Raw genomic sequence first — 22296 nt, 5'->3', positions numbered from 1 at the left:
CTCTCCCTCTACAATATCGACCTCTAGTTTATTGGCTGTATGCACATCTAACTTAGGAGAATTATAATCAGAAATGATGTTCTCTAGATCAACATTAATCAAGTTTGAATCATTATTGTTATATAAAGTTTCATAATATATCTTAACATTATCCAATATCTCTGATTGATCATATATTATTCCGATATCCTCCAAATTAATTTTTTTAATAGTTTTGTTCAAGTAATTCCTAGATTCCAAAAATATTTTGAAGGTTTTTCTCCTTCTTCTATCCAACGAGCACGAGACCTTATCATATGACCTTGCAATCTTTCTTTTCTAATACATTCAAGGGCTGCTCTCTTCTCATCAAGAGTATTAATATCAATATTTGATTCAGACTCCAAAACCTCAATTTCATCCAAAAGTTTTTTTTCTTTAGTATTTTTTTCCTTTTTCTTATAAGATGAGTATGATATACTAACTCCCCTGATCTCCATCATTAGAACCTCAAGAAATAAGCTTTCATCAATGCCATTTTTGCACTGAAAATTCATACTTCCTATATCATTCAAATATTGGTTACTTACAGATTGAATAGTTTCTTTAACCTTCATAACATAGTCCTTATCTGTTAACAAATTGTTATTAAATTTCCAAAGACCGCGTCCTCTAATAAAGGGATTAAATTTTAATTCAATAACAACAGCCGAATGATCGGATCTATATCCTGGCTTTATGGTACAATTTTCTACCAAATTTGACAAGCTGTCAGATATAAGAAAATAGTCAAGGCGACTTTGTTTTAAGGGATTTTTTTTACGCCATGTGTAGACTTTTTTGTCTGGATTTAAAATCCTATAATAATCTAGGAGTTGTAAATCTTCCATAATTTCTAGAATTTTAGCATGGGCTTTTGGATTATTAATGCCACAGTAATTATGAGTATCCAAAGAGGGGTTTAATGTAAGATTGAAATCACCACATAAAATAAAATATTCATTGTCAAATTCCAAAAAAGTATTTCTGACATTTTCATAGAATTGAGGGTTATCAGTGTTAGGACCATATATGTTTATAAGAGTTACTTTATTCTCTTCAATAGTCATGTCAAGAGCAAGTAAATTACCTTCGCAATCCCTTTTTTCACCATGAATTTTAAACTCGAAGTTATTATTGAATAAGATGCACACCCCCCTTGAGTTTGACATATAAGAATTAAATACACATTTGTATCCCCACTGGGATTCAATATATGGCTCGCACTCAGAAGTAAAATGTGTATCTTGCAGACATATGATAGAATAACGTTTTTGTTTTAAGTAGTTAAGAACATCTGCACGCTTAGTTGGTGTTGCCAGCCCTTGACAGTTCACTGTGGCTATTGAAATATTTTCAGACAATGGCATCTAAGAAAAATTGCAAAACAACAAAAAATACAAACACTTTCAGCAAGTAACCCTTGAAAACAGAAACAAAAAGAGAACACAGGAAGGCCACATTCACACATACATGCATACCACAGAAAAAAACCCAAAAAACAACAAATGACAAAAATACAATGTACGTCCTGTAACCAAATTGATGTAAATACAGTGTTTTAAAGAACATCGAACCCGAAGTCACTGCGCTCTCAGGTCGATCCCAATGCATATATTAACACTGCTCTACTAACGTGGATCTATAAAAAAAAAAAAAAAAAAAAAAAAAAAAAAAAAACCCAAGAAGATAATATCACTCTCGAAGTTTTTTGTTGATATCATCAAAGATGTTAAATGTGTGGCGACGGTCTTTTTTGTCCAGTTCAAATACTTTGCTGTTAAAATACCACACGGAATGGACATTTGGATGTTCTTTGAGTTTTTGTATCAATTTTGCGTTTTGTGGAGTAATGTGGTCCACCATTGTGAAGTCCTCTTTCATCATAACTTTACGGTGCTTTATGATATTTGTCTTGGCTTCTGAGCTGATCATCCGCACAAGAACCGGACGAGGTCCACCACTCCTGTCAGGAATTCGGTGTATTGCGAGGATATCTGCAGGGTTGACATCTATATCGATCCTTTGCTTAAGAATTTTGCAGAATTCCTCTCTGAGATTTTCTTTTGAATGCTCTCGCTATCCTAATAATTTGATATTGCATTTTTGCGAGTATTGTTGATTAAAGTTTGCCATTGAAATGGCTTGCCGAGCGTTCCTGGCTGCTGTGTTGAGTTCGTCGCTTAGCTTCTGTAACTCTCTTTTTTCTTTTGCAATTGTCTCCCTTACGTCTGTCAAGTCCATATTCAGTGCGTCGAATTTTTCTATGTTGTCAATATTGGCCCGCATTAATTTTTCATCAGTAGTTTTCTGTGTGGATTTCTCAATTTCAGATTTTATTTCGTTTTTGAGTTCCTTCTTTATTTCGTCTTTGATGGCCATTTTTATTTCTTTGACAAAGTCACTTTTCAGTTCCGACAGTATGTTTTTTACTACGTCACCAATGTCTCTTTTGGAAACCATTCCTTGCTTTATTTCTTCCAGACTTTTATGTATTGAATTAAGGTCAATTTCCTCTGTTGAATCAACTGTATTGTCGGAGAGTCCTATGGAACTTTGATCAGAAATGCTTTGATCCGAACTACTTAGCCGATATTTTTGGGTCGCATTTTTATCACTTTTCACTGTATTCCCTGCCGAATTAATGTTCAGTTGAATGAGATTTTTCTTTTTGTCGTCTTTGGCACCGATGGAAGTTGGTGTTGTAGTTCGACTTGACCGGCGACTCGCCATGTTGCTAAGTGTGAATAGTACTCAAGGCGAGATTTCGAAATTTTTCAATAAAAACGTTAAAAAGTTCTATATGTAATTCAAAAAGTCTCTATCGACTCACCGTGCGTTTCCAGTTTTTAACACCAGTATTCCATGACTAAATACACTCTGATATATATAATAGCTAATAAGAAAAGTCCACTTTCAGTAGAGCTTGAAAAAACACGTCCTACACCATACTTGGTCACGTGAAAAAACCTACATTTTACCTGTTGATTATTATCTTGCATGCGACATATTGTATTTAATTTTCTATATTTATAATCACAATTTAGCATCGTTTTATCATCAAAATTGAACATATATAATCTTGATATGCATTAATGTATACATTTAGAGGGGGGTTTGGTAGTTTTAGGTGGTATTTCGGTTATTTCTGGGGGCATTTCGACACACACACATACACACGGGGGGGGGGGGAGGGAGAGAGAGAGAGAGAGAGAGAGAGAGAGAGAGAGAGAGAGAGAGAGAGAGAGAGAATAATGTGATATATCGTGAGGAATAAAGAAATAATTTTACATGATGATATTATCATGGTTACACCGGTAGCAAATGTTTGGCGCTGACTGTATCTGTATATTCTATCCACTGACTGCATGTATAATTTAAAGTTGTGACGTTTCAGCGGGAAAATAATGGAACTCTCCTATTAGAAAAGGTACAAATGTGGTTTGTTTATTATGCAAAATGACAGATCATGTTTGGAGTTCAATACAGTTATCTTTTTTAAGAATTTTTGTCTGTCGCAAGAGAAACTTTACGTCATTTTGGTGGTTACTGTTGTCTTTACTTGTTCCAACACTTGCAACGCCTAACAAATCCGCAATTATCAATATTCACAGATCGGAAAAACCAAACAGTCAACCACAATTGTCTGCTAGCTTTAAGCCAGTTTCATCATCGTCAATAAGTAAGGATGGCAATGTTATCGCAGAAAACATTCGAGGGAAGTTTGCTGATGTTGGGAATGTGAAAGAAGCAGAGGGAAGGCTACATATGGTTTGTGAATGCTCACGAGTTAACTGTTTTGTATTGACTGTTTTTAAGGAATATCATATTACAAACAACATTAACCAGTTAACAAATGGACATAATTAAGAGCTTTACAAATCTCAGCGAAATTCCTTTTGGCTTTGATTTTTGGAATGATGCAGTTCTAAGCCAAACTAAATATCGCTGTGAATTGAGAGCTGCATCTGGTAAAGACAGTGAAAGAGACTTCATATTTGTATGAATGAAGGTCACTGTCAAAACTGTTTGTATTGACCTTATCAATTTAAATGAATGGTTCAGTGTAAATTGTTGCAACTGAGACAGGACTAGATCAGGTTTTCAGTATTTCACACATGTATCGTTCATTGTGAAACAGTTCATTGCAAAGTAGCTTCTCATATCTAATGATCAATCCACTATAGAATAAATTTTAGATCAGTCATCAAGTGTATAGTTTGCTGGTTTGTTTTAAAGCTTGTCAGCCAAATAGTCTGCGGTGTTACATGTGTAATATATCCTTGATCAGCTGGGAAACTCCTGGAATGAGCATAAAAATGTCTTCTGTTTGGAATAAAAATCTCATGATCTCCTTGTTAAGACCCAAATATAAAATCATTAAGAAAAAATTCTTAAAGAAACCCACTGGAGCCCCAAATTATTTTGCTTCACCAGATTAGACATGCATCAATGACCAGCGGCTTGTATTTATTCAGTACATGGTTGTAATTATTAGCTTTTAATACAGGAAATAATTCCTTTGACTGTATTGCATGCTCTTTTGATGAATCAGTTCCATGGAGGGATTTAGAATGCTTAGATCTACTGATCAGTGAGTGACTAGTCTGGATCGTCTCAGCATTTGCTCCACACAATCATCTGGATGCTAAGCTTCTATAGAATTTTTTTTTTCAACTTTGGAATTTGATAAGTATAGACTCAATGTGGGAAATTTCAATTAGTAAATTTTAGAAAGGATTATCTGCAGGGTTGGCAAAAAAGTGGTCAATATGAGTATTGACCGGGCCGGTGGTCAATACTGGTTAAAACCGGTCAATACTGGTTGATTGAAAATTGTTTGGTCATTATAGTCTGTGTTGTTGGTTATTTTAAATGTTTCAGTGGCCATTATGGTAAATACTGTAATTCATAACATGCACTATCAGTTTATAATATACTTGCAAGTCATAATATTAAATAAATAATGTAAATGACTCAATTAAATAGGGGAAGATATAAAAGTTTATTGTAAAAATTAAAAACTGTTTCGTGGCCGTATTACTTTGGCACTGACAACAGCATTGCAGTCTTTACATCTTGCTGTGGTCTTGTTGTTGTCCTCAACAATATCATAGAAATTCCAAAATGTTTTGTTGAAGCCATAGATAGTATGATGGGGGAAGTGTTTTCTATTTCTGTTCAAATTCTTTAGTTTATCAAGAACTACCTATTGTTTCAAATCTTCATTTAACTGTTAAATAAACATTTTAGGGTGTGTGCTGGTGATGTTTTCATAAACAATAACATGTACACTGGTCCTCTCTAGTCCCAGAGTATGCTAATTAACAACTGTCAACTCTGTTTCCTGTGCTCAGGTACATCTCCTGCTCTGTACATTGCAACACATTGTTTATCTACAGCATCAGTCACCCAATTCATATTAAATCACTGTGTTTATTTAATGTCCTGTTATTCTTAATCTGTCCAGGTACATGTATAAGAAGATCCTATTGTCTATTTATGCTATATGTGACCCTCTTTTATAGTTCTGAAGATATTATGGTCACAGTTTCAGCAAACCAAATATATTAAACTTATGAAATTACATCTAATTATATAATGAAAATTATTGATAACCAATTGATCCATATATCATAATGAAAAGGCTTAATTTATCTTTGCAAAAAATATACAAAAATAGGAAAATGGACAGTTTAAATCTCAATTGACCAGTATTGACCACTTAGGGAGTATTGACCGGGATGGTTAAAACCGCTGGTTAAAACCGGGGGCGGTTTCAACCGCCCAACCCTGATTATCTGGTCTAAATGATGTCTCCCCCTCCCCCCAACTGTATTTTATACGAGGGCTGTTGGATTATGTAATGTGTATTGTACCACAGCGTGATAACGCTTTGCAAAATTTCATAGATGATGGTACTCTTGAATAGCTCTATTCAATACCTTTACAACTGTATATACACAAGCCTTCAGCTCCACATAGTTTTAAACTTGCAGTCATTTCAGTAGAGCCAGTCATTGACCACTGTTGTAAAAATGGTTGGGAAACGGTTTGAGAATATTGAAAAAATTAGAGCTTATATAAAAGTTCGCACAAAACTTGGTCATTCGGTAATGTAGATTTTTACTGAATTGGGGGAAGTTTACGGGTCTGATAAGGTATCTTATGAGACAGTTCGTAGGTGGAGAAAGAAATTTCTGACTGGCACAGAGTTCGTCAAAGATGCAGCAAAATCTGGCCGACCTGTGACTGTAACAGGCAAGGCAAATGTCTCAAAAGTTAGGGAAATAATTGAAAGTGATGGCAGATACATGATTCGTGATATTGCCAAAGCTGTTGGCATATCACATTTCATTTTGAAGCGTATTTTGAAAGTACGAAAGATTTCTGCCAGATGGATACCGCATATATTGACAGATAACCAAAAACAGGTACGAGAAACCGCTAAGCAATTGCTCAAAATGTTTTCCAAATTCAATCAAAGACAATTTGCAAACATTGTTACTGGTGACAAAGCATGGGTTCACTATTTCGAACCAGTAAGAAAAATTGGAAACAAAATATGGCTAACTAAACATGGTAGAAGGCCTGTAATTGCCAAAAGAACCATAAGCACAAAGAAGGTTCTTTATTGCATATTCTTCTCGTGATTATAATTAGCCGTACAAATTCCAGTGTTGAAGGGCAAAAGTGTATTACCGAGATGTTATACTAAAAAAGCTCCAGAAATATTATCATAAACGATGCCCTGTGTCAGGATTTAGGCATGTTCGTCTACTTTATGATAATGCTCCATCACATACATCTGAGCTTGTGAAGCAATTTTTGAAGTCGGAGAAGGTTACCGTCTTGCCACACCCACCATACTCTCCAGATCTAGCCCCATACGACTTTTTCCTTTTTCCAAAACTTAAAAAGTTCTTATCTGGTCGTCGTTACAACCTTGGCTCATCCATCAGTCAGTGCCTCAGAGGTCTACCTAAATCAGCGTACCATGACATATTTCAGAAATGGATTCAGAGATTGAAATTATGTATTTCAAACCGTGGAGAATACTTTGAAGGGATGTAATTTTCATTTCAGTATTTGAGTCGAATGCTTTTGAGATATCGTACAATACACATTACATATCAAACAGCCCTCGTACATGTATGTGGTAAACATGCATACCAAATAAAGACAATGTTGTATAATTCATTTTGATTTACAATAGTTGAATATCATTGAAAATGATAAATGTTCATTTTTATTAGCTGAAGATGCATATCATTTTTTCTTTGCTTGTAAAAATAATTAATATATATGCCAGAAAGAATTTTTTTAATGTAAACTCTACAATTTAACCATTTTCATGTTAATAATACCCATCTTTTACAAAGGGTGACAAATCATTACCAATTAAATGCTGTCAATGATAAATTATTGGTAAATTTACGTAATCTCATACAAACATTTTGTTATTACTTTTAAAAAACTTGAAATTATCATATAAATGTCGTAACTAAAGCATGTTTGTTTTTATGTTGAAGACCTTGTAAGTAATTGTTAATGTGTCCAAACCTTTTGTGTTGATGCACTATCTGATACAATTAAAATATATGTTCAAATCTAAAAACTTTTTTCCTATTGGATGGGGTAGATTTACACAAATGTGAGGACCCAGACTATTGTACTTCCCTTGCCGACTTGAAGCTAAAAATACAAGTAATGCAACACATCCTAGCTTTTACTGGAAGACTGACTAATTAATGGACAAATGTAGTTTGGATCGACTGATAAACAAGCGCAATAATGATCACAGTTTATCTCCAGCATTTTATACTTTACATGTCTTATAAGCATTGCATTATGGTTGTACAAGGGTGAAGGTCATGACAGTGATACCAATTAATACCTGTTAATACACAAAAATCAAATGCAGATATTTGATTTCATTGTTTTTTTGGCTCCTATTATTCTTGTTCTCTTAAGAGGATAAATATTATTATAGATTCACTGCATGTATTTGAGCTCCAAGATACGAATGGAAATTAATACATGTCAATGTGTCACAATATTATTATATTAAATTATGACCATATTGATAAATTTTTGATAAAGTAAAATTGTCTTTGTTTTCAATTTAAAATAAGATAAACATAATTTTGTGTGACTATATAAAATCTTTCAGGTAACAACTGTGATCACAATACTACAAAATGTTTATGTAACTATTTACATAGGTGTTTTATGCACTGAAAACAAATTTATGGATTTTAAAGAATCGAGTGACTTTGTCCTCCATGCTATATAGTTATTATAAGTTTTCTACTGTTTGTCATATATCCTAATTTTTCAGTTGTCTTCTGACTGTGACAATAACGATGAGAAAAGTTTTGCCAGACTACCTGAGAATTGGATTGCGGTTTTCCACCTGGGAGAGCGAGGTGGAAGCTCAGCAAACAATCTCCATAAAGACTGCTCATCCATCATAGATAGGGTATACATCTTTAAATGTATGGTTGTTATAATGATCTAGTTTGCCCATATAACCTAGCTATCATTTTGTCAATAGCCGACTCGCTCTTCATGTATAATATACCAGACCATCTAGGACTCAGCATAATAAATCCATCAAGTTGCTGACCTGTAATACTGACATCTTTAAGAATTCATTTGTGCCAGCTACCACCAAAGACTGGAACTTGTTACCACCACACTTTGTGAGCTGTGAAACAACAGATCAATTTAAAGCTGCTTTAGCAGCTAATAGTGATTAACATTCATTTCTGTGCACTCAATCATCCTGGATAGACTTTGCTCAGAAGTGAGCTAATTTCCAGTACCCAACTGATACAAAAATGCTGTTTGACGTGTTTCATACCGATTGTTACGCCATTCTTGGCACACTGATTTTGACTACGGATTACTTCATTTACCTGATCAAGACATAGGGCTCACGATGGGTGTGACCAATCGACGGGATCGATGCTTACTCCTCCTAGGCACCTGATCCCACCTGATGTCCAGGGGTCCTTGTTTGCCCAACTTTTTATTTTGTATTCCTTGTGGGATTTATGAGATTGATCACTATTTGTTATCTTTGCCTTTTATGTAATGCATTAACTCTTGCTCCCTCAGACAGCCATCTTTGTTTACATTCCTGTGCTAGCTAGCTAGCTGTTATGCCTAATACTGTGCCTGCAATTTAGCAGCATGCAGCAGCAATAATTGTTAAAACTTACAGTAAACTGGCCCCAGCTTTAATAAAAATCATTAAAAACTCCTCAAATTTTCAGAATAGATTATTATATTACGTATATACATGTATCTTCAAAAATATAATCGAAAAAAATGAAAGCATGAAATATTCAACACAAATTACAGGATTGCTAGTCCTTTATTTCGCTAATGTGACATAGCTAATTGAAGTTCAGGAGGTTTTTCCTTCTAATATTGTTTAAAACACAAATTAAAGGTTCACTTCACATTGGTCACATCCAGATTTTTTGCTGTCTAAATTTGTTCTTTTAGCATGTACTGTTTACACATCTGTTTTTGTCAAGTTCTGTTGGCCGGTGCATCAGCCCTCACGTCCACAGGTGCCTATGGACATGGCTGTATACCCCCCTCTTTTGTTTACAAAAATGTTAGTCATGAAATAAATGTAACCATTTTCATTTAATTACTCCTTTTACTATATGCATGCACCAATAAACATAAAAAATGGCCATTATAATATATCTCCAAAATTGACTGTTGTGTTTAGCATGAAGCAGATTTTGGAGATATATATGAAAGGTGCAAATTAATGGTAATATTTGTACATTTTTGGTGCATACATATAGTAAAAGGAGTGTTTGAATCTGACAATTTTCGATTTACTCTTGTTTCCTCTTTCCTGAGTACTTCAATAAGGAGGTGTGATACTTTAGCTAGGTCCTCTTTCTCCTTGCTTTTGTTTTGATTTGATGATTTGTGCACTCAATTCTTCATCAAAATAAATCTACTCATGATTGCAAATCACCAGTCACATCCACCATGATTCCACCATTTTGCAGCTTTTCTTCATATGCTGTAGGTAGATCTCAGCTGATCTGCTCTATCTACACCATTCATATTCTAGTTTGAGGACTTTTGGGCAGGCCATATTGTTGATTGTGTCATTTTTAGTTACCTGAGCAGAAAGCTCAAGTGAGTTTTTCTTATTGCCTGGTGTCTGTCGTCTGTCCGTCTGTAAACTTTTACATTTTCAACTTCTTCTCCAGAACCACTGGGGCAATTTCAACCAAACATGGCACAAAGCATCCTTGGGTGAAGGGGATTCAAGTTTGTTCAATTAAAGGGTCATGCCCCCTTCAAAGGGGAGATAATCATAAAAATGCAAAAATAGGGTGGGGTCATTTAAGAATCTTCTTCTCAAGAACCACTGGGCCAGAAAAGCTGAAATTTACACAAAAGCTTCCTGACAATAGTGGAGATTCAAGTTTGTTGAAATCATGACCCTGGGGGTAGGGTGGGGCCACAATAGGGGATCAAAGCTTTACATGTGAATATATATGGAAAATCTTTAAAAATCTTTTTATTAAGAACCACTGGATTCAAGTTTGTTCAAATGAAAGGCTATGCCCCTTCAAAGGGGAGATAATCACAAAATACAAAAATAGGGTTGGGTCATTTAAAAATCTTCTTGTCAAGAACCACTGGGTCAGAAGAGCTAGTAGGGGATCAAAGTTTTACTTTCGAATGTATAGGGAACCAAACTTGGCACAAACCATCCTTAGATGAAATTTGTTAATATGAAAGACCATATCTGTCTACAAGGGCATATAATAATTGATGAATTTGTAGTTAGATTTAATAATTAAGTTTGAAAATTGGTGAATTTTTAGTCGTTGCCTTTAAAAAGTTTTTTCTGAACCAAGCTGCTTGTATAATGATATTTTTTCTCAAGTTTGTTTATTACTAGGAACTCCTGCTCAGGTGAATGATGTGGCCCATGGGCATCTTGCTTACTTCTTCTTCAGAATCACAGAGCAATTAAATTTCAACCAAATTTGCCATAAAGTATCCTTTGGTAAAGGGAGTTCATGATTAATCAAATAATGGGATATACTAGTACACTCTTTTCAAAGGGGAAAAAATAAGAAATGGGGAAAATATGGTGGAATCTTTTAAAAATCTTCTCAAGGACCACTGGACTAGAACAGACAAAATTTATGTGAAAGCTTTCTTGAAGAGTGTAGATTCAAAATTGTTCAAATCATTGTCCCTAAGGTAGGGTAATAGGCCACAATAGGAGATCAAAGTTTTACATAGGGATGTATAGGGAAAAAACTTTGAAAATCTTTTTCTCAAGAGCAGCAGTGCCATGATTATTCATATTAATATACAAGTATGGACAGGTAGTTACAGAGTCAAGTGTGTTCAAATCATATGGCCCTGGGTGATAGGATGGAATAAAGGTTCACGTGGGAATATATAGGGAGATAGCTTAAAAATCTTTTTCTCAAGAACAACAGTATCGTGATTAGTCATATAGATATGCAAGCACTGACAGATAGTGCAGATTCAAGTTTGTTCAAATTATGGCCCCCAGGGGTAGGTAGGGTAAATCCTGTAATTTCGTGGGATTTAGTCATGTGTCTCACAATATTACTTTGTAAGCTGTTACCATTGCTTGTGTGATGCATTTATGAAATGATTAATATACCTGTTATCTAAAACCATCATAAAAGCAGAGAAACTCTGAGTATAAATTAATTGTTCAAACCGTGAACCCTGGGGTCAGGGCAGGTAGTAGGAGTGAAACATTAATTTTAAATGTTCATCATCCCAGACTTACATGTAATAGCAAGGTGAATCTGGTGAGCATTGTGGATCATGGACCTCTTGTAAAATTTTCCATGATAATATTTCATTTCATTTTAGATGCAGAAAGCTTTGGTGTTTGGAGCTTCAGCCATTATAATTCTGACATTAAACCCAAAGATACTAAAGGAGGTAAAAATAAAACCAGTCTGTACTCAGTACTAAATTCATGCATTTTCATATTGATAATTTTCTGAAATGTTTAGCACTGAGTTCCAAGACACTAGCTTCAATGGATTAGTGTTATTTTACAGAATTGTTTAGCATTAGCTTATTGGATTAGTGTTATTTTAATGAATTGTTTAGCACTATAGATTGGATTAGTGTAATTTTACAGAATTGTTCAGCATTAGCTAATGGATTAGTGTAATTTTACTAAATTATTTAGCATTAGCTTATTGTATTAGTGTAATTTTACTGAATTGTTTAGCACTAGCTTGGATTAGTGTAATTTTACTGAATTGTTTAGCACTAGATTGGATTAGTGTAATTTTACTAAATTGTTTAGCACTAGCTTGGATTAGTGTAATTTTACTGAATTGTTTAGCACTAGCTTGGATTAGTGTAATTTTACTGAATTGTTTAGCACTAGATTGGATTAGTGTAATTTTACTAAATTGTTTAGCACTAGCTTGGATTAGTGTAATTTTACTGAATTGTTTAGCACTAGCTTGGATTAGTGTAATTATGTCTCCCCTCTTTTAGGGGGAGACATATTGTTTTTGTACTTTCTGTTCGTCCGTTCCTCCATCCATTTGTCTGTCTGTCACAAAATCTTGTGAACGCTTAGAACTCCTCTTATATTGGTTATCAGATAGACTTGAAACTTTGTACAATGCTTCATTGCAATTTGTAGATGTGCATATTATTTGTGGGATGGGAGGATCCAATTATTTTCCTAAAAGTTATAGTGGATCTAAGAGGGGTGGAGGATGTAAAATAGCTTGTGAACACTTCTCCTACTATATGGCTTATCGGATAGATTTGAAACTTTGTACAATGCTTCATTGCAATTTGTAGATTTGCATATTTGTGGGACGTGAGGATCCAATTATTTTCATAATAGTTATAGTGGATCTAAGAGGGATGGAGGATGTTAAAATGCTTCTCCTATATGGCTTATCCGATAGACTCAAAATTTTGTACAATACTTCAATGCCATTTGCAATGTGCATATTGTAGGGACAGGAGGATCCAATCGTTTTCCTTAAAGTTATAGTGGATCTGAGGGGTGTAGGGTGTACATAATTTAGTTTGTGAACATTTCTTCTATGTGGCTTATGGGAGTTCATAATGTCTATGTTCCTGCTCATGCTTTCTTCTCCATACCATGCAGTACATTAAGGGGAGGAGGTTTCAATTGGAACACTTCCAGTTTGGGAGCTGGAGAGACATTTGTTTTTCATAAAAACAATCTCTAGTTTTACAAAGTTGTTCAGCAGCTAGCTCCAGATACTTGTTTGGATTGGTAAAATAATATTATATACTGTAATTCTAGTGTTCTCCATAAATGTCAATGTCAAAACTCTTCTGTTTTTTGGTCATCTGAGTTTACTTGGGTTACCTATTGCAATTGGTCAACGTCTGGCGTCATGTGTTAACAATTGAACATTTTTAACTTCTTGATAACTGCTATTCCAATTCTTTTCAAATTTGGTGTGAAGCATCTTTGGGACAAAGGGGGTCATAGATTGTAAACTTCAGGACTTCTGTACCCCTGAGGCCTTAGAGCGGAGCAAAAACTGCCCAAAATTAACCAATTTTCAAAAATCTTCTCTACAATTGCACATGTGTAAGAAAAACTAAATTCGTAGGATTGTAGAGCAGGAAGGCTTCTACCAAAAGTGTTTTCATGATCATTGGGGATAGAGGTTCTGACTCCAGGGTGGAGCCAAATGTGGGATATAGTGTTTTTGTGCAAAATATTTATTAAATAAAATCTTCTTTAATGCTATTGATACTAAATTGAAACTAAATGGATATTTAGAAAGAGCATGTAGTCCTTTACCAAAATTGTAAATTTGATGATCCCAGGGTGGGGCCAAAATAGTCAGTGATTAAATGTGTTAGCAATTAATTTTTTTTTAACTTCATCTTGATAACTACAATTCCACTTCTTTTTGAATTTAGTATGAAGCATCTTTGTGACAAGGGGAACATGAATTGTAAATTTCAGGACTCCTGCACCCCTGGAGCTTTAAGGGCGGGACAAAATGTATTAAAAATTGACCAATTTTCAAAAATCTTTTTCTCTAAAACCGCGCACATTTGTAAGAAAAACTAAATGCACATTGATGTAGAGTTTGATGTAGAGTAGGACGACCTGTACCAAAATTGCAAATTTCATAATTCCTGGGGTAGAGGTTCTGACTCCAGGGCAGGTCCAAACTTGGTATGTACATGTAAATAATATCTTCTTTAATGCTATTAATTGACCTCAATACTAAATTGAAACTAAATGGATATTTAGAAAGAGCAGGTACCATTCCATTTTTAAAAAATTTGATATGAAGCATCTTTGGGACAAAGTGACATTTATAGTTGTAAATTTCAGAGCTTATGCACCCCCGAGGCTTAGGGTTGGGATAAAAAACTGCCAAACATTGACCAATATTCAAAAATCTTCTTCTCTACAACGGCAAATCTGTTAAAAAAAACAACAACAAAACTAAATGCATGGTGATGTAGAGCAAGGAGGCCTGTACCATAATCGTAGATTTCATGTGCTCTGGATTAGAGTTTCTGACCCTAGGGTGGGGCCAAACTTTGTACACACACACACACACACACACACACATATATATATATATATATAAGTCTCTTTTTTGGAAGTAAAATATAAAAAAAACCTCTGTAGAAATATTTCGACCGTGTTACCGGTCTTCTTCAGTCATCTTTATCTCTCATAGCAACGTAACGCACGACTACATACACGAAAGTACTATGACGTCACAGTAATTAAGTATTATAAACGTCAAAGTTGATATTGCATGAAAAACATTTGAGAAAGGTAAGAGTCTAATAATAAAATGAACAATACTCACCCGACCTTGTGGATATATCCTAAAATATGACTATGCATACAATTAAATATTTGGTAAGTAATGTAACAGAATTTTAGAAAGGTTTGTTCACAAAGCAGTCAACTTCTGGCCTAAGTGAATGCAAACAAGAAATATTACAGTAAGTTAGTTAATCGTAAATACATCAATATTGTTATAATCAGTTACTATAACATGTTCTTTGCATACAAGACATTAATTATTAAAGACAAAAATGTTCCCTTTTGTTTTATTGTTTTATTTGTGTATTATATTCATACACACATGTTATGTTGCTATGAGAGATAAACATGACTGAAGAAGACCGGTAACACGGTCGAAATATTTCTATAAAGTGTTGAGTTTTATATATATATATATATATATATATATATAATTCAATAAAAAAGCAGGAAAATATACCATTCCAAAATATATTTAAATCACTAGCGCTTTCTGGATTTTAACATCCATCCTCAGGGGAATACAAATTTAATATTGAATACAAAGTTGTTTATCTTAGAGACGTCTATTGTGACGTCATGACGGTCATGATAGTCTTTACGAGGAGGGAATAGATACATGACGTCATAATACAAAAGTTCGGGAAAGGTAACTTAGACAAAATAAGCATGAAAATTTACATGATAAAAGTTGATGAATTAAGAGGTTTAACAATCAGAATTTTTCATATATGCATTGATTAAAGTTTGTTTAGTTTAGGAAAAAACAGTTTAATGAAATAATTTTCTTTAGCAAGTTGATTTTGTTTTAAGTTTATAAAATTTATATATACGCACACATGTATATATTATATATATATATATATATATATATATATCAACCACATATTTACCCTCTTTATCCAGTGGACTCATATGATAAATTATTTGTATCCCAGAGTAGGTGTTTTTATGCCACGTGACGTAATGTGCATAAAAACTGGATCAGGGTTTTAAAAAATTGTAAAAATTCTTCAAAATTTGAAAACAATTAAATTATATGTGAAGTATTAGTTGTGATCAAGGGAACAGATCTCTAGCCTAGTGATCGTCTCAAAAAAAGTGAAACAGCCTGCAGCTCGGCATTGCATACAACCCCTGATCATGTTTTGTATTTATCGTAAAATATTTTCAATGATCAAGGACACAAAAATACATTGAAAGAAAAAAAAACCCCATTAGGTAACATGAACTGAAATCAGTTTTCTTAATTAAGGTGACTCACTACACCCTGAAATAGTTTCTCAAATTAGTACAAATTGATTTCATCATAAAAGATATGATGATATATAATAAGTATATACTGTACATTCCTTGATATACGTGAGGAATTTAGCATCGCATAATTTTGCGAGAAACATCACTCGCAAAAAAACATTTTTCGCTTTCATTTTTATATTAATTTTCTCGCGATTTGACGTCTACAAGTCATTTCGTGATAATAAGTACTCGCGTAAAATAAGGAATCTACAGTATATGCCAATAAGGCAGAAAATATGAAAAATTGGGTAAAAACATGATTTTCAAAAAAATTATTTCAACACACAACAAAAATCTCTAGCGGATTTCAACTCAAGACCTGCGGGTTCATCAGCCCAACGCTTTAACCACTGAGCTACGATGATAGACAAACAAATCGATTGATACAAATAATTTCACAAAACATTTAAATTGCCATCTTGTGACGTGGTGTCATAGAGTATATAAACTTTAGTGTAGTGAGCTACCTGAAAACTAAAAATTAAAGTAAACAGTTTTATTGAATGCCCCCACCCCCCTCCTTCTGTCATAACTGATCATGTCATACTGTGTAAATATTTCTGAGCATTAAAAAGCCTGATAGTTCACATTATCACATTAAGAAGCGAACCACTAAGATCTTTTATCACATCTTTACCCCTTTATCTAGTGGATATCAACTTTCCAATGCCATGCATCAAATGAACCCAGAATATGCCACATTCAACTGCACACAAAATGATTCCATCACAAATACAGGTGTATAAGAAACACAAACACATCTAACAATAAAAGTTCCACGACCCTCCGTGTCACAGGAAACATGAAAAAGTCTCTGAATGGCAATATACATGCTGGAAAATTCGTTGTCAACATTCACACATGCGACTATGTAGGCCTACAACAAATCTGAAAAATGATTGCGTGTCATCTATGACACAAATTCGGATGACTGACATTTTTAATTATACAGTGATTATTGTCTTTACAGTTTGCTGATACAATAAAAACTAAATGCATATAGGAAATACAGGAAGGCATGTACCAAAAATTGTGAATTTCACAACCCCAGGGTTTTCACTCTAGGACAGGTTCAAATTAGTTATTATCATGTCAATGTTACATATATTTACCTTTAAGCGTACATAGTGTATGAAAAGGGTGCTATATAAATATGGTATTATTATTATATAAGTATATTAATTATGTAAGTCTTTCATTGCTTAGTATAAATGTACAGGCACTTTTGGGGGCATTTAAGGTAGCTCCTGTGACTTATATATATTAATGGGTTAAAGTGGAAAAACGTACTGTATCAATTTCCACCAAAGAAATGTGTATTTTGCCACCTTTTTAAAGAGGTAAGTCAACATCAGAAAATCACACATATTTTCATAAAACAGAAGAATAAAAATTGAAAGATAAAAACTTGCTGAAATGACAAATTTTTTGTCTTTATCAGTGGTTAGAAAAACTGATGATTTATAAATATGTATAAATTGATTGTGGACATTAGGGAAATCATTGTATGATAGGCATTCAGTAGAGGAAATGCCTGCATAGGAGTTATTGCCCTTGCCAACGTAATTGATTATCTATTGAAAATAAAGAACTTTTTCAGTATTGGTATTTTATCTTATCCATTTGAATAAAATTCAACTGAAAGATATATTTCTATCATGCAGAAAGTTTAATTAAATAAAGATTTTGCAAAAACCTATGACATTCACGTATGAGGATTGATCCACCTTAATAAAGATTAATTTTTTGCAATATTAATTTAACCTATGATATCACATGAGGATTGATCTACCTTAAGTTTTAAGAACACATCTTGTTTTATACTGTTGCTGAATATTAGAATTTAGTTTAGATATGCAGAACAGGATTTTTTTTCTAAACATATTCCTTGGGACTTAGTGATACTTTGAACTTATAAGTACTCATGCAGGTATCTGTTAAGGCATGTTGCCCTCTTGTTTTGTTTCAGTTTGAGAGTAAACAGATGTTTTCATGTCCTGTCATCATTGTCGAGGCTTTAGAGAATGTTACAAACTTTGTTAGTGTCCTGAAAAGGTTTGTGCAACAAATAAAAATCACTCTTAGTCAATCTAATTGAACATTTAAATCCCACACAGAAGTATGCCCGTTCATTTACTACTGGTACTATTGCTATGTGTATACATACACCAAGGTAAAGTATTAGATAATTCTTGAAACAAAATACTCCCTTATATTTATTTCATTAAATCAAATTCATTATACAATTCATTTGTGTATCAGAAAATCAATCTGCTGATGTCAACATAATTCAATTTGTGATATCAAGAATTCATGCAGTCATAATTAGTTAAATTATTGATGAAAAAATCATTGCAAGATTTTGGTATAATTTTTTTTAACATCAACAATTCTGTGTTATTTCATGAAATCAAGAATACAGTAAATATACTATTAGAATTTATTAATGTTGGTGCAACCAATTAAAATTCTTGATACATGTATGAAAGACTGAGGTAGAATATCTTCTTGCAAAAATTCTAATTACAGAAAAAAACCCTCTTTATTTTGTTTTTTGAAATGACATATAAAATTATTGATACAATATTATCAATATTTCAAATGTTTGGTATAATTGACAAAACAGATAATACAGAACTGTAAGGATGTATAACACAATCGTCACAATTTTTCGAATGGAAGTATATACATCATTGTGGCAATTTAATTGAATTTTTTTTTTGTCCATTTGAATTTCATTATCTGTTGATATTCTTTATCTCAGTAGATTAAATCATTAGGCTTATAAGCAATCTGTAGATCTTCAGTTTAAATCCCACAGGGATGTCAACTTTATTCTTCACAATTTTCCACTAGAATTGCCATTTTTTGCTACATTAGACAAAATTTTATTTTAAGTTTCTAAAAGCACAACTTTATTATGCACATCCTGTAGTTTTCATTCATGAAAATTTTGATAGGAGAATGTAAATATTTATTGATATCATGAATTCAAATTCTTGATTATCAAAATTTAAATTTCTTTATTTGTGTTGGGAAATAAGCTATGAATAGCAAAGCAACTCCCATAGACTTTTCATGTATAATAGGTGTGTTATTTATAATGTTGATTTTGTGTTATCTATTAGTAAAATGAAGACAAAGGCCAAGATATATCAACTCATGAAGTCAAAACCATCAGTAAGTTTTATACCAAGTCCATTTAGTACAAGCTGGAAATGTATAAGTAGTGCATATATGATGTTGTAGAGTAGTGTATGTATATTATTGTATAAGTGTACATGTGTGTTATTAAATAAGTGTACATGTGTGTTATTATATAAGTGTACATGTATGTTATTGTATAAGTGTACATATATGTTATTGTATAAGTGTACATATATGTTATTGTATAAGTGTACATGTAGGTTATTGTAGAAGTGTACATGTGTGTTATTGTAGAAGTGTACATGTATGTTATTGTATAACTGTACATGTGTGTTATTAAATAAGTGTACATGTATGTTATTGTTTAAGTATACATATATGTTATTGTATAAGTGTACATGTGTGTTATTGTATAAGTGTACATATATGTTATTGTATAAGTATACATGTATGTTATTGTAGAAGTGTACATATATGTTATTGTATAAGTGTACATGTGTGTTATTGTAGAAGTGTACATGTATGTTAATGTAGAAGTGTACATGTATGTTATTCTATAAGTATACATGTATGTTATTGTAGAAGTGTACATATATATTATTGTATAAGTGTACATGTAGGTTATTGTAGAAGTGTACATGTATGTTATTGTATAAGTGTACATGTATGTTATTGTAGAAGTGTACATGTATGTTATTGTATAAGTGTACATGTAGGTTATTGTAGAAGTGTACATGTATGTTATTGTATAAGTGTACATGTGTGTTATTATATAAAGTGTACATGTGTGTTATTATATAAGTGTACATGTAGGTTATTGTATAAGTATACATGTATGTTATTGTAGAAGTGTACATGTATGTTATTGTAGAAGTGTACATGTATGTTATTGTATAAGTGTACATGTAGGTTATTGTATAAGTGTACATGTATGTTATTGTATAAGTATACATGTATGTTATTGTATAAGTGTACATGTGTGTTATTATATAAAGTGTACATGTATGTTATTGTATAAGTGTACATGTATGTTATTGTATAAGTGTACATGTAGGTTATTGTATAAGTGTACATGTATGTTATTGTATAAGTGTATATGTGTGTTATTGTATAAGTATACATGTATGTTATTATATAAGTGTACATGTGTGTTATTATATAAAGTGTACATGTGTGTTATTGTATAAGTGTACATGTATGTTATTGTAGAAGTGTACATGTAGGTTATTGTATAAGTGTACATGTGTGTTATTGTAGAAGTGTACATGTAGGTTATTGTATAAGTGTACATGTATGTTATTGTAGAAGTGTATATGTGTGTTATTGTATAAGTATACATGTATGTTATTGTATAAGTGTACATATGTGTTATTAAATAAGTGTACATGTATGTTATTGTATAAGTGTACATGTGTGTTATTATATAAGTGTACATGTATGTTATTATATAAGTGTACATGTATGTTATTATATAAGTGTACATATATGTTATTGTATAAGTGTACATGTATGTTATTATATAAAGTGTACATGTATGTTATTGTATAAGTGTACATGTAGGTTATTGTATAAGTGTACATGTATGTTATTATATAAAATGTATATGTATGTTATTATATAAGTGTACATGTGTGTTATTATATAAGTGTACATGTAGGTTATTGTATAAGTGTACATATATGTTATTGTATAAGTGTACATGTATGTTATTATATAAGTGTACATGTGTGTTATTATATAAAGTGTACATGTATGTTATTGTATAAGTGTACATGTATGTTATTGTAGAAGTGTACATGTAGGTTATTGTATAAGTATACATGTGTGTTATTGTAGAAGTGTACATGTAGGTTATTGTATAAGTGTACATGTATGTTATTGTAGAAGTGTATATGTGTGTTATTGTATAAGTATACATGTATGTTATTGTAGAAGTGTATATGTGTGTTATTATATAAGTATACATGTATGTTATTATATAAGTGTACATGTATGTTATTATATAAAGTGTATATGTATGTTATTATATAAGTGTACATGTGTGTTATTATATAAAGTGTACATGTATGTTATTATATAAGTGTACATGTGTGTTATTGTATAAGTATACATGTGTGTTATTGTATAAGTGTACATGTATGTTATTGTAGAAGTGTACATGTAGGTTATTGTATAAGTGTACATGTATGTTATTGTAGAAGTGTATATGTGTGTTATTGTATAAGTATACATGTATGTTATTGTATAAGTGTACATGTGTGATATTAAATAAGTGTACATGTATGTTATTGTATAAGTGTACATGTGTGTTATTATATAAGTGTACATGTATGTTATTATATAAGTGTACATGTATGTTATTATATAAGTGTACATATATGTTATTGTATAAGTGTACGTGTATGTTATTATATAAGTGTATATGTGTGTTATTGTATAAGTATACATGTATGTTATTGTAGAAGTGTATATGTGTGTTATTGTATAAGTGTACATGTGTGTTATTATATAAGTGTACATGTGTGGTATTATATAAGTGTACATGTAGGTTATTATATAAGTGTACATGTAGGTTATTGTATAAGTGTACATGTATGTTATTATATAAGTGTACATGTATGTTATTATATAAGTGTACATGTATGTTATTATATAAGTGTACATGTATGTTATTGTATAAGTTTACATGTAGGTTATTGTATAAGTGTACATGTATGTTATTGTATAAGTGTACATGTATGTTATTGTATAAGTGTACATGTAGGTTATTATATAAGTGTACATGTATGTTATTATATAAGTGTACATGTATGTTATTATATAAGTGTACATGTAGGTTATTGTATAAGTGTACATGTATGTTATTGTATAAGTGTACATGTGTGTTATTATATAAGTGTACATGTATGTTATTGTATAGGTGTACATGTAGGTTATTGTATAAGTATACATGTATGTTATTGTATAAGTGTACA

General features: G+C 32.3%; 1 protein-coding gene across 4 annotated transcripts in view; it reads left to right on the top strand.

Annotated features, from left to right (window-relative positions):
- Positions 1-3454: 3454 nt before the first annotated feature.
- Positions 3455-22296, top strand: part of LOC125649773 (RING finger protein 215-like) — a 29095-nt gene continuing 10253 nt past the window's right edge. For 3 of the 4 annotated variants that reach the window (XM_048877533.2, XM_048877524.2, XM_056154298.1), the window contains exons 1-5: positions 3455-3789; positions 8360-8500; positions 11932-12003; positions 18144-18229; positions 19303-19354. In XM_048877533.2, the coding sequence (XP_048733490.1) occupies positions 3478-3789; positions 8360-8500; positions 11932-12003; positions 18144-18229; positions 19303-19354 (663 nt within the window). In that variant the 5' untranslated portion in view covers positions 3455-3477. Of the gene's footprint in view, positions 6453-8359; positions 8501-11931; positions 12004-18143; positions 18230-19302; positions 19355-22296 lie in introns of all 4 variants that reach the window. The other variant, XM_056154316.1, reaches the window with a different exon arrangement.

Source organism: Ostrea edulis, chromosome 1 (genome assembly GCF_947568905.1).
Source record: "Ostrea edulis chromosome 1, xbOstEdul1.1, whole genome shotgun sequence".
In the NCBI taxonomy this organism is placed as follows: domain Eukaryota; kingdom Metazoa; phylum Mollusca; class Bivalvia; order Ostreida; family Ostreidae; genus Ostrea; species Ostrea edulis.
This window is presented reverse-complemented; position numbering and strand designations above follow the sequence as displayed.